This window comes from Carcharhinus amblyrhynchos, chromosome 17 (assembly GCF_965287045.1).
Source record: "Carcharhinus amblyrhynchos chromosome 17, sCarAmb.v2.hapA, whole genome shotgun sequence".
NCBI classification, from domain to species: Eukaryota; Metazoa; Chordata; class Chondrichthyes; order Carcharhiniformes; family Carcharhinidae; genus Carcharhinus; species Carcharhinus amblyrhynchos.
Window position 1 is genome coordinate 21,099,875 of NC_137340.1, and position 13,310 is coordinate 21,113,184.

Sequence of the window (13,310 nt, forward strand, 5' to 3'; positions counted from 1 at the left end):
AGCTAGTCCCCTGACACTAAGGGGCAATTTAGCTTGGCCAATCCGAACCTGCACATCTTTGGACTGTGGGAGGAAACCAGAGCAGCTGGAGGAAACCCACGCAGACATGGGGAGAATGTGCAAACGGCCACTTAGTCAAGCTGGGAATCAAACCTGGAGTCCTTGGTGCTCTGAGGCAGCAGTGCTAACCACTGTGCCATCCAAGTATTGTGATAGAACATTTCAATTACCATCTGGATTGAGGGAGACAAAAGGGCTATTAATTTCAAACTGTCTGTTAATGTTATGTTAACTGTTTTGTTAAAGTTACGGAAGAACATGTGGTGGGTTTTGGTTGATTAAGGATTTTGAGCATTTATGAAGAAGGACTGTTGTGTCATTGGTTTAGTTTGTTGGAGGCAAACACATATAATGCTGTTTACAGTAAAGACATAAACTATCAAGAAAAGCATTTGTGTTCAGTTCCATGTTTCAAAGTTTGGCTTGGTATCCTTATCAGTGACATGTTCAAACATGGCTGATCAGTTGAATTTAACAGCTATTTAAATCTAATCAAGCCCTGATAACTATTTTGGCCATATTTCATAGATTCTCTACAGTGCAGAAGGAGGCCATTTGGCCCATTGAGCCTGCGCTGGCAACAATCCCACTCAAGTCCTATCCCTGCAACCCCACATATTTACCTTGCTAATCCCCTGACATAAAGGGGCAATTGAGCATAGCCAATTCACCTAACCTGCACATCGTTGGACTGTGGGAGGAAACTGGACCACCCAGAGGAAACCCACAGAGAGAACATGCGGACTCCACACAGACAGTCGCCCAAGACTGGAATTGAACCCAGGTCGCTGATGCCGTGAAGCAGCAGTGCTAACCACCATGCCACCATAAGCTTGTACTTTTCAGATCAATTGTTTGTTACTGGAGTTTTCAAAGACAGTCTATTTGGGACATTCAGAGGGCATTTAGTAATGGAAGAAATCCCAAATCCAATAAGAAATGGGAAAAAAGAATCATTACAAAAAATGATTTTCACGATTGGTTTGGCACAGAGTTTATGAACTATTCATGTTTCTTATTCCATAAGGAGTTAGTGACTACTGTAAGAGTATGTAATTTTCTTATTTCTGGGATTTTTCACTTACTTTTCAATAAGCGCATTTGTCAGTTAAGCTTATGATACAAGGTTGAGCATGGTGTTATTCTCCCACTTGTCACGAACAAAGGGGATTCTGTGAGAGCAAAGGATCGAATCAACGACTGAAGCAATTAAAAACAAGGGCATAGTACCAGATTTGTCTTGATATCAGGACAAGTGTGAACACTCATGAAGATGTAAGTGGATGTAGGATATGTCGACATACTCATCAACCAGAGAAGTTTTGAGCACAGAAACCCAAAATACCTAGGCTTAAAAAATTGTAAGCCGGGTCTTTTTTTTACATTTTGAAAACAAACAATAACTTAGCTGAAAATGAGAAGATAGGGAGATGTATGATTTTTTTATATATTGAACTAGAAATTGTTATAGAAAATTCCTGTGGAGATTTGGCCAGTACTTGAGTGGCCCCTAGACAAAAGAGAAAATCATACAAAAAAAATCACTGTTGATTTTACAATGGGGAAGAAAGGAGAAATTTGCAATACTAGAGAGAAAGAGCAGCAGGATGGGACCAAATGGATAGTTTTTTCAAAGACAGTGGGCCAAATGATGACCTTCTGTTCTGTATCATTTTATTTGACTTGCGTTATTCATGAGCGCAGAAAACTACGCGTTTAACCCATTGATATTGTATACCGCTCAAGCACTGTTGGAAAGACATGGCCTTGAATTGCTGAAACAAAGCAGTGGGTCTATTTGAGCTCTAATCAGAACATAAGAACCAGGAGCAGGAGAAGGTCATTTAGCCCTAGGAACCTGCTCCGCCACACAATAAAATGATGGCTGATCTTTTGATCTTATTGAATGGCGGTGCAGGCTCAAGATTATTTTCTAAGTTTCTAAGGCTCACATTGCTCCTGTGTCATGTTTATCCTCTTTTTATACAATGTGGAGTGGCACCAGCCACTGGAAGGGACAGCAAAAATGGGACAGACACTGTATTGGGTGAAGATCCGATATGAACAATTCCCCATTTCCTTCTTTCCCTGCTTAATCAACACCGCAGAATCAGATATACAGCAGCAGGAACTCCAGTTTAATGGCTCTGATGCTTTGTGTACTGTTCGTACTTCAATGATTAAGGCCTCATTAAGGCAGTCTCATTAGGAAGTAGAATAACCACAAGCAGAAGAAGCAGTGGAGCTGTTCCGCCAAAGGCTGTTTTTTCATCCGCCACACCAGCCCTTAGCCACTTGAATGTTTCCGCAGCTCCTTTTAAAAGATACTAGTTGACATGGAATTAACTATCTTTGACAAACATCTGTTCCAATTTTGATGACCAAGTGATGACCCTGGTGGGGAAATCACAGACATGCTGCACCTCTCCGATTCTTATTATATTGAAATGAATGGAGAGTGAATCATTGGTGCAGTGTCTGGGATGTCTTAATATTGTGAAGTTTCCCATCGGAAGGACAAGTTCAAACTTGAACCACGGATGTCTTACTAAATTATTTGCCATACATCTATTAATCTATTAAGGAATGGAGAGGAACTTTTGCTAGAACAGCAACTCATTCTATACTGCTTATTTTCCACTGGACTTTGCCCTATAACTAGAGCTCTAATCTAGAATAACAGAGTAAATGTGACTCATTGCACACTGTGGGCACTCACTTAACATTATGTTACAACCCCAACCTGCACCCTTAATCATCCTTTCTAACAATAGTATTCCATTTGTGACCAGCGACCTGCGCAGGTAATATTTTAACGTGGTTTAAGTGACCTGAATTAGGTAGCTGCTGAACAGAATGTAATCTGCAAAGCTAAATGCAGGTCTGTAGAATCTGTCCACAAATTATATGGAACGGCTTCATCACTGAATAATGAAAGAATTGGATAGGTATGTGCCAAAAATAGTATTGTAAGTCTCATTGAATCAAAAACATGGACAGAAGATTATTCAGAAAGATAGGAAATGGAAGGTGAGCATTTCTCTATTCTGCTACAACAGCTCTTGTGCAGCACCTAGAGAATATTCTTATTACTCAGTTGGTTAGTTTCTCAGTGCAAAAATTAAATCCCTTCTTTATTTGAGCCTTAATTTTGGTCTTGCTTGAATCATCTGCTTATTAATAGAGGCACTTTTGTTAGTCCTGTCAGCCCCATGCTCTGATCCATTTGTCGCTCAACGTGCGAGCTTGGTCCAGCTGTCATCCTGGGCACCTTCTGTCGCCAATGGCCCATTATCCTCTCACCTCCTGGCATTTAAATGTTTTGTGAGAGGGGTGCTGCTTTTGACGCTGTTCTGCTGCCCAGCTGCTGCCTGCTTCATGGCTTCAAACTACCGTCCAGACTGAAAATGAGGTGACAGAGGTAAGCAATTAGAGGGAGAGTTGAGGAATTCAGAAAAGAAAAGGTATGCTAAGAAGCAGAGTGAAATATTAGCAGGCAAGTCTGAAAAGGGGTGTGTTTTTTGTTCAGAAGAACAGCAATCGGGAGCAAGGAACGTGCAACTAGACCTGGGTGTCCTCGCACACCAGTCGCTGAAAGTAAGCATGCAGATCCAGCAGACGGTAAACAAGGCAAATGGTGTAGGGCTTCATAGCGGGAGGATTCACGCACAGGAGCAGAGATGATTTGCTGCAATTATGCACACCCTTGGCGATGCTACATCTGGAATATTGTGTGCAGTTTTGGTCTCTTTATCTGAAGAAGGATATTCTTGCTTTGGACGGAAGGCAGTGAACATTTAACCAGACTGATTCCTGGGGTAGCAGGACTGATGCATTAGGAGAGATTGAGTTGGTTAGGATTATTCTAAGAATGAGGTGGAATCTCATAGTAACTTATAAAATTCAAACAGGACTAAATAGGGTAGATGTAGGAAGGATGTTTCCGATGGTGGGGAGTCCAGAACCAGGAGACATAGTCAAAAGAGAAGGGTATACCTTTTATGACTGAGATGAGGAGCAATTTCTTCACCAAGAGTGTCGAATTTATGACCACAAAAAACAGTTGCAACCAAAACATTGTATGTATGTTTTCAAGAAGGAGTTAGCTACGGCTTTTGAGGCAATGGGGTTCAAAGGATATGGGGAAGGTTGGGATCAAGCTATTGAGTTAGATCATCAGCCATGATTATAATGATGGGCAGAGCAGACTTGAAGGGCCAACTGGCCGACTCCTGCTTCTAGTTTCTATGTCTCCATGTTTAACAAGGGGATGAGAAAGTGCTAGATATTAATGGTATGTTAATTATATTGTAATAGGGAGGTGATGGCCTAGTGATATTATCACTAGACTATTAATTCAGAAACTCAGCTAATGACCTAGGGACCTGAGTTCGAATCTGCCATGGCAGCTGGTGGAATTTGAATTCAATAAAAAAAATCTGGAATTAAGAATCTACTGATGACCATGAAAGTATTGTTGATTGTTGGAAAAGCCCATCTGGTTCACGAATGCCCTTTAGGGAAGGAAATCTGCTGTCTTTACCTGGTCTGGCCTACATGTGACTCTAGAGCCATAGTGATGTGGTTGACTCTCAACTTGCGAATGGGCAATAAATGCTGGCCAGCCAGCGACACCCAGGTCCCACAAATGAATTTTTTAAAAATTATATTGTATAGATTATTATACAGATGAAAGGCATTATTTAATTAAATACCTAAAGCACTTATAAAGAGAGACCCACCAGCTACCGCAAATATCTTCATTGCTGGGTGTTCTTGGAGAAGGAACATGCAGTTTCTGTCAGCACCTTGAGGCCTTCCATGCCGGTGGGCCCCTTGGGGACTGGGGTGTTTTATCAACCCTGTTTACCGCCTTTTGGTTCAAAGCTTTGCATTTCCTTTGCGATTCGTTTTTGTTTAATGCAGTATCTCTTTAAAGGGCTGCTCATTTGATGTGTCATAGAAACCTTTCAGTGCAGAAGGAAGTCATTTGGCCCATCGATCCTGCACCAACAATCCCACCTAGGCCCTATCCCTGTAACCCCGCTAATCCCTCTAACCTACACAGCCCAGGAGACTAAGGGGCAATTTAGCAAGGCCAATGCATCTAACCTGCACATCTTTGGACTGTGGGAGGAAAATGGAGCACCCAGAGGAAACACATGTAGACATGGGGAGAATGTGCAAACTCCAGTCAAATGGTGACCCAAGCTGTGAATCGAACCCAGGTCCCTGGAGCTGTGAGACAGCAGTGCTAACCACTGTGCCACCGTGCCACCTGTCCCTCAGTTAATTGTCTGTCCCTCAGTTTATTTTAATTTAAGTAAATAATGTAAAGAGTGTAGTATAAAGAGAGACTGGAGTAAAGTCTGGAACGTAAAAAGAGAGACTGCTGGGGCTCTAGCTTGGTAGATAAGGCAGACAAATGTGCTGCTGCATCCTGTGAATAAACTAACTAATAAGAAAAGAGTTGTGCCTGGTTGCATACTTCATTATTTGGTTCGGGACACAATTATCATTAGCAACTGGTAGAAAGGAAGTGACTGCAGAATGAGGAGAGAGATGGACGATGAGAGGGGTGGTATAGGATTGGTAGTGGTGGAGTGTTAAAGGGTCAACTCAATGGGGCTATTACATGTGTAAGAAGAAGGAGCATATTGGGGGAACAGTCAGGCAGTAAGAACTGGTGCCACCGGAGACAGAGAGCAAATTAGGAGAATGGCGGTGAAGTTCAAGAGAAGAAATGTGTCAGGGGTGGGCAGTGGGGGGCAATAAAGTAGTGATGCTCAAAGGAGGGCAGTACAGTTAAGAAGGACACAGTTGACAGAGATGGGAACAGATACACTGAGGGGAATGGCAAGGGATAGGGGTCTCGGAAAGCAGTTATACAGCAAATCAATTGGAGCTGCACTTAGCCTTTAACTGTATGCAGCAGTGAAATTTTAATGAAAAATGTACAGGCTTGTACTGTTTCAGGAGTCTGAAACTAGACGCAAAACCTTTTCTCGATAGTTTGCTTATTTGCGGTGTACAGCATTATACATGTCTGCCTCCAAAAAACTAACCCAATATCACAGCATTTATAAATGCTCAAGATTGTGCATTGAAGGCAGCCTTGGAGTAGAAAGTCAGAGCCCCTTTATGGTTCTGCAAAAATGTATAAAGGGACAGAAAGTTTGAGTACAGCACACCGGCTGGCAGATGCATTCTTTTAGTTGTGTTTCCTGGCAGGCTATGCTCCTGACAGTTCTAATTTTTAAATGTTTGCAAGCAATTTGGACCATTTGGTGAACACCTCCAGCTTATGGCACCCTCTTGCCCTCTGCATTGCCTGAGCAGTGCTCATCTTTCCCAGTGGGACTGCTGGCTGGCTGTTCCTTACATTGACCCTACTTCATCCATCCCTAATTGGACAGTGAATGGGGAAGTGACCTGTTAATTGGGCTGCTTCCATAAGCTTGTGTCAAAGGGTGCACTTTTGAAATGGGCAGAATCATTATTTGCAAATGGTGTGTACAGGGATCTCCATTTCACAAAATCCCCACAGTGCAGAGGGAGACCATTCAGCCCATGAGTCTACACCAACTCTCCAACAGAGCATCCCTCCCAGGCCTGCCCCCACCCCATCCCCACAACTCCACATATTTACCCTGCTAATTCCCCTAACCTACACATCTTGGGACACTAAAGAGCAATTTAGTATGGCCAATCCACTAAGCTGCACATCTTTGGACTGTGGGAGGGAACTGGTGCACTCAGAGGAAACACACGCAGATAAGGGGAGAACACGCAAACTCTACACAGTTGGCCAAGGCTGGAATTGTACCTGGGGCCCTGGAGTTGTGAGGTAGCAGTGCTAACCACTGTGCCACATAATTATTTGTCCTCTCCTCTGCCAGCTTCGAATCTCTCTGTATTCACCCCCTCATCTCTCAATGCCATGTTACCGTCCCTATCTAGTTTATTTAAACTTCCAGGATTATAATCAATCTCTTGGCATTGGCCTAATTGTCCTTCACCATCTAACCCTACTTCACCTCAGAACAGCTCTTGCTCTTCAGCCCCTGTGTGTAACACCACAGGAGACTGAGATAAATGTATTTAATCTCTATTTATCCTCTGTAGTAATGGTAACACTGCTTTCCCCCAAATTGTCTAATCAAATACAACACTTTTTCATTGATAGCAACCAAAATGTAGCAAACATTTTCTATTGAAATTCATAAAGCATAATTCATTATCTACACATTGAAAAAGTTTTTGGTTTGCTGGTGCATGTTCGTAATAACTGAATTGGAAAATTAACCTTCAGCCACAGTCCTGTGAACCATGCATCTCATCTGCAGTGCTTAAAAAGAAATGGAAAGCACTGGAAATACTCAGTATTCATGAAGCAAACAGACAAATGGATCTTTCAGTGTGGATTCTTTGCAAAATGAGAAGATATGTTTAAGAAGAACAGCAATTAAACAGGAACAAGGGGAAGGGGAAAATATAGGCAGGGGTAAAAAGGAATGATCTGTAAAATAAAACTGGAGATGGTTACGTGGCAAAAGTTATAAAGATAACTGAATACTTGCAGCAGGAATTGACTGTTCCTTTTTAACTATAGTGGCTGCATTAATGCCTCTAATTAATTATCAATGGATATTCGCCTACATGGAATTGCAGACAAACATTCTGCTGAATGATGCTCTCCAAGGTTCAATTTACTTTCTTTTACTATTTAATATATTTATTAATTAGTTGCTACCAGTATAAAACCAGGCAAAAGGTCTATTCACAGTGAGTGCTGTGTTGTCTGTGCAACATCGTCTGTTGCCTAAGTGATTTTGAATTGGCTTGATGAGAGAATCATTTGTTGTAGTGAAACTGTGGATCATGTTTGCACTTTTTTGCAAGTGCATTCCAATGGTGAGGTAACAGATCTGCAAGTAACTCCTGATGTACTGATTATTTGGCACCTTCTTTTATTGGCTGTTGACTTTTTGTAGTGTTTGTTGTCTAATGCAATTAATTTGGAACTAAAGTAATAATCGCAATCCTGTGGCTGCAATTTTTACTTTAATAAATAACCATTATCCCGGTGATTAATGGAGTTAGTAATTTAAATAAACTTTGGGGGAAAATATTGAGTTAGAACACAAAGTACAGTACAGGAACAGGCCTTTCGATCCATGCTGTTGTGCTGAACATGACACCAAGTTAAACTAATCCCTTCTGCCTGTCCTTGGTTCATATCCCTCTGTGCTTTGCATATTCATGTGCTTATCTAAAAGCCCCTTAAACATCCCTATAGTATCTGCCTGCACCACCACCACCCTGGCAGTACATTCCAGACACCTACCTGATAGAGGTGTATAAGATGTTGAAAGGTATTGATCGAGTGGATTCTCAGAGGCTTTTTCCCAGGGCTGAAATGGCTGCCACAAGAGGACACAGGTTTAGGGTGCTGGAAATAGGTACAGAGATGTCAGGGGTACGTTTTTCACTCAGAGTGGGTGCGTGGAATCGGCTGCCGGTGGTGGTGGTGGAGGTGGATTCGATAGTCTTTTAAGAGAATTTTGGATGAGTACATGGGATTTAGTAAGATAGAGGGTTATAGGTAAGCCTAGTAGGTAGAGATATGTTTGGCGCAACTTGTGGGCCGAAGGACCTGTTTGTGCTGTAGTTTTTCTATGTCCTATGTTCTACCAGTCTGTGTAAAAATACTTGCCCCTTGAACTTTCCCCCTCTCACTTTAAGTGCACGTTCCCTTGCTTGCTTAGTAGGGAATGAAGGGTAAATGAATTCTTGCTCACAGTAAATCTACTGTGATAACAACATTTAAAAGACATTTGGACAGGTACATGGATGCAAAAGGCTTAGAGGGATCTGTACCAAAGGCAGTCGAATGGGACTAATTCAGTTTAGGAAACCTGGTCAGCAGGGACAAGTTGGGCCAAAGAGCCTGTTTCCGAGCTGTATATCTCTATGACTCTATCATGAGATTTGCTTGAAATATTATTATTTAGAGTTGCGTATCTATATATGAATGTTTTGAGGTTAACTTGTATGCAATATTCTCTCTAAAATTTAATTCTTGTGTATGGCCAGTGGTCCCTTATTGAATGGTTGTTCATATGTGCAGTACTTTATCACATAATTAGCTCCAAAGCATGGAACAAACCTTAGTGGGATCATTGCTCACACTTTGTTTTTAATTTAAAATCTCCATCTTAGGGTGTTGGCAATATGATCAGCAAGTTCTTTGGAGAGAACAGAAACCCCCTTGTACTTGTTCAAAATACCTCAAAATATCTTCAGGCAGTGCCAAGGAGGTGGGGCCAGTTAGAGGTAGGGCCTACTAGGGGACGGGGCATATTAGGGGGGTGATCTGTGGGGGAGGGCGTTGAGACCTGCTACCACTCTGCAATTGGGATTGGTGTGGGAAGGAGGGAGTGTGGGTAATCAGGGCTGTCCATCTGGGTGGGGAAGAGAACTGCCTGTGGGGGCAGGGGGGGCAGTGTATGTGGGGACATAGGAGGGTCATCTGGGTGGGGGGGGGGACATTGGCACTGGTCATTAGGATGTTGGGAAGGGGGGTTGGAATTGTCTCATGGGGGAGGAGTGGGTTGAGGAGATTGGGGCAGGCCAGGGTGTGAGGGGGAGAAAGGGGGGGTGGTATAGGGGCTGGTCAGGGGTGGTCCAGGAGGCCAGCGATTGAGGGATAGGGCAGTCGGAAGTCCAGCAAGGGGGGTTTATGTGCAGGGTAGCGATTGGAAGGCCAGCAATGGGGGGGAGGGTGGGGGGGGCACTGCATAAGCACTGATATCCGTGCTAACTGATCAGTGCATGCACAGTAGCTTACTCGGCGCTATGCTGCCAGCTGCTTGAGTGGAAAAAGGACGTGCCTACTGCTTTTCAGAGGGAATTAATAGTCGGACACTTTGTGCACCACGGAGTGTCGAGAATTGCTCTGGTAAGTAAAACAAATGGCAGAATTTACTCCCATTTTCCCACATGTTGAGAATCCTGGAATTTCAACACTGTTGTGGTGCCAGATACAACAGAGGGTACATCCCAATGACTGATGGGTCATGCCAGACTGCACGTTCCTTTGGCTGTTTCAACCAGCTTGCAAAACTCAGAACAAAACGTCTAACATTAGGTGCTTGGTGATTGGATAGCACTTGTTGAATAATCCCAAGTGTGTTAAAATGACACTAACAACCAATTTAAAATTGTCATTCAGGCTCATGATGTTGCTCACTCAGACATGCTAGAAGGTACATATATTAGCACAAAGGGGGAACTGGCTTTTGCAGGCAAAAGGAACATGAACAGGTATTACATTTAGCCTGTCAAGTCCTCTCAGAATCTTGTAAGTTTCAACAAGATTCATTCTTCTAAATTCCAGAGAGTATAAGCCTGACCTACTCAACCTTTCCTCAAATGACAACTCCTTCATCTCAAGGATCGGCCTATGATTTCCATTGTGGGTAGGATGGAAAAATTCCACCCGTTATCTCTGCAGCCACTTCCTTTAAGACCCTGGGATGCAGGCATCAGATCCATTTCAGTTCTGTAACAATTACAAGTACAATTTACAACTCTAATCACATTTTTCACGTAGATATTATGGCTCAGGTCACAAACTCCAAGTGTTTTGTGGAACCTGCCTGGATCATGAGTTTTGCATCTTGAATTTGGCTAGGATAAGCATGATATGTTTCACTTTAGGAATGATTCAAATGACCCATTAAGGAGCTTTTATCAAACAAAATTTATTTAAGAATATAGTTAACATGTATGGAAAGAAAACCAGCAATAACTTTTATTAATCACAAACAAAAACAAAACAACCATGATAATGCATAAACTTAACAAATATACCTAAGATCGCAAACCAAAACCTTCCATAGACAAACCCTTTAAACAAGTTCAACACTGCAAACTCTAATTGATACAGGAATTGAGTCCTTTGGTTGGAGGAATGAAAATCTGTCTTGTACGTTCTATTAGTCCTCTTGACATACCCAGAACAGCTTCCCAGAACCCCAGGTAGACTCTGGTCAAGCCATCAACAGGAGATTATCTATTCCAGGAAGGCTTTCAGCTAACCTGCAGAATTTCCAAAATCAGCAAGAGAGAGAGAGAGACACTTCTTTCCAGCTAGTTGTCCCTTTGAAAAACTAACCTGCAGCTCAGAAAATGAAACCTTAAACTCATTGGAAAGGAAAGGAAACTGTCCAAAAATGCATGACTGTCCTTCTAACAATGTAAGATCGTAAAACAATCCAGAGTTAAAATAAACATTTAAATTATTGGAGTAGCAATGAAATGACTCCTCACAGACAACTCGGTGTCATTGACATCAGCTAAGGCTGTGAGCTGAGAAAACACTGAAGCTGTGAGAGCTGTAGAGATCAGGATTAAATAAAAACTTTCTTAAAGATACACTAATGTCACATAGAGAAAAATTTTTCGAGCAAAGACTTGTGGAACAAGAAAAAATGGGATAAGTGAATCAAGGCTTATGGGGATAAGGCAGGAAAGTCGACTTGAGGATCAACATATCAAATCAATCACAATCTCATTGGATGGCAGTGCAGATTTGATGGGCTGAATGGCCTACTCCTGCTCCTATGTCTTATGCTGTTTAGGGAAGAGTAATGGTCGGATGAGGTTGATCAAAAGCATTGTCTAACAGAAGATTTTCAGGTTCAGCTTTTGGAAGAAATTCCAGAATACGTAGTGACTGAAAGGAAAGCTGGAGATGGTGTTCCAGCAGAGTGAGGAATGGGAACTGACCAGTTTTTCAGAGGAGCAAAGCTTTGATACATGAACATTCTACCTGACATCACAGAGCTAAAGTGAGGCTGTGGAGAGAATTGGACATGAGGGCGAGTATCTCGCAATCAATCTCTCACAGTAGGGTCAGAAGTGAGGTCAGACGCATTTCCTCCTAACAGGGAAGAGAGAAAACAGCAGAAAAATGAAACCAAAGCCCCCAGAGGCCTGGTCTGCAGGCAGCACAATGGCACAATGATTAGCACTGCTGCCTCTCAGCACCGGGGACCCAAGTTCAATTCTGGCCTTGGGTGACTGTCTTTGTGGAGTTTGCACATTCTACTTGTGTCTGCATGGGTTTCCTCCAGGTGTTCCAGTTTCCTCCCACACTCCAAAGATGTACAGGTTAGATGGATTGGCCATGCTAACTTGACCCTTAGTGTCAGGAGAAGTAGAAAGGTAACTATGTGGAGAGACAAGGTTAGGGCCTGGCTGGAACTGTTGTTGGTGTAGGCTCGATGACCATTCGATGATTCTAAGAAGTGTGAGCTAATGAAAGGAAAAATTCGTGATAAAATATGTAATTGATAAATAAAGCTGCCACATTTAAAAAAAAAAGCCAATGTTAATGGAGCTTGTTCTTTATTTCTAGTTACTTACTGTCAAACCTGAACACCGGCTGTCGAACCTTTCGGATATTCAGAGCTGCACTTACTTATCTGATGTCAGCTGGGATGCTGTCCAGCAAAAGAAGATGGAACCTGGCTTTGTTCCAAACGTAAGCAGAGAGAATTACCTGCCCCAGTGCGGGGAACGTGCTGAGAGGACCAAATGATTAAAATACAATCCGTAACCTGCCAACCTTCTTACATGAGTGATTACTGTTAAATATGTAAAACTTAAAAAAAAAGCCTACGTTTTCACACACACAGCTTGTGAAGTGAGGATGTTGCAACCAGTAACAATCTATCCTTTAACAGAAAGGTCGGCTGCATTGTGACCCGACGTTTGAACTGGAGGAAATGATTCTAGAGTCGAGACCACTGCACAAAAAGAAGAAAAGGCTGGCGAAAAACAAATCCAGAGACAACAGCAAGGATAGCTCCCAGTCGGTAAGTCCTCATTCATATTGTGGGACACTGATGTAGCTCATCTGTGCTATGTTCTCTTTATGTCACATGTGAACTCGACCTAAGATAAATGTGTACCTGCATATACTGCCTAAAGTACAGTTGCCAGTCTAATGGAATCAGGCTCTGAGGGGATTTTTTTTTTTACAGGCTTCTATCCTCTGCTTCACAAAATGAAGGAAAAGCTCCCTCATGTTTGCCATAGTGACTGCTGCAGCTGTGTACTTTAGCTGTGCTTCTGTTTGGTCAAAGGCCGATTGCTATTACATGCAGGCTTGCATTTGATATTTAAGAAAGCTAACAATGAACGCCAAATTTAATAATGTAACATCTGTAGCTCAACTACTG

General features: G+C 42.4%; 1 protein-coding gene across 3 annotated transcripts in view; it reads left to right on the forward strand.

Moving 5' to 3' along the window:
* stk32c (serine/threonine kinase 32C) overlaps nt 1–13,310 on the forward strand; it is a 320,164-nt gene that overhangs the window by 289,015 nt on the left and 17,839 nt on the right. For all 3 annotated transcript variants that reach the window (XM_080205598.1, XM_080205599.1, XM_080205600.1), the window contains exons 9-10: nt 12,485–12,610; nt 12,813–12,944. In XM_080205598.1, the coding sequence (XP_080061724.1) occupies nt 12,485–12,610; nt 12,813–12,944 (258 nt within the window). The remainder of the gene's footprint in view (nt 1–12,484; nt 12,611–12,812; nt 12,945–13,310) is intronic.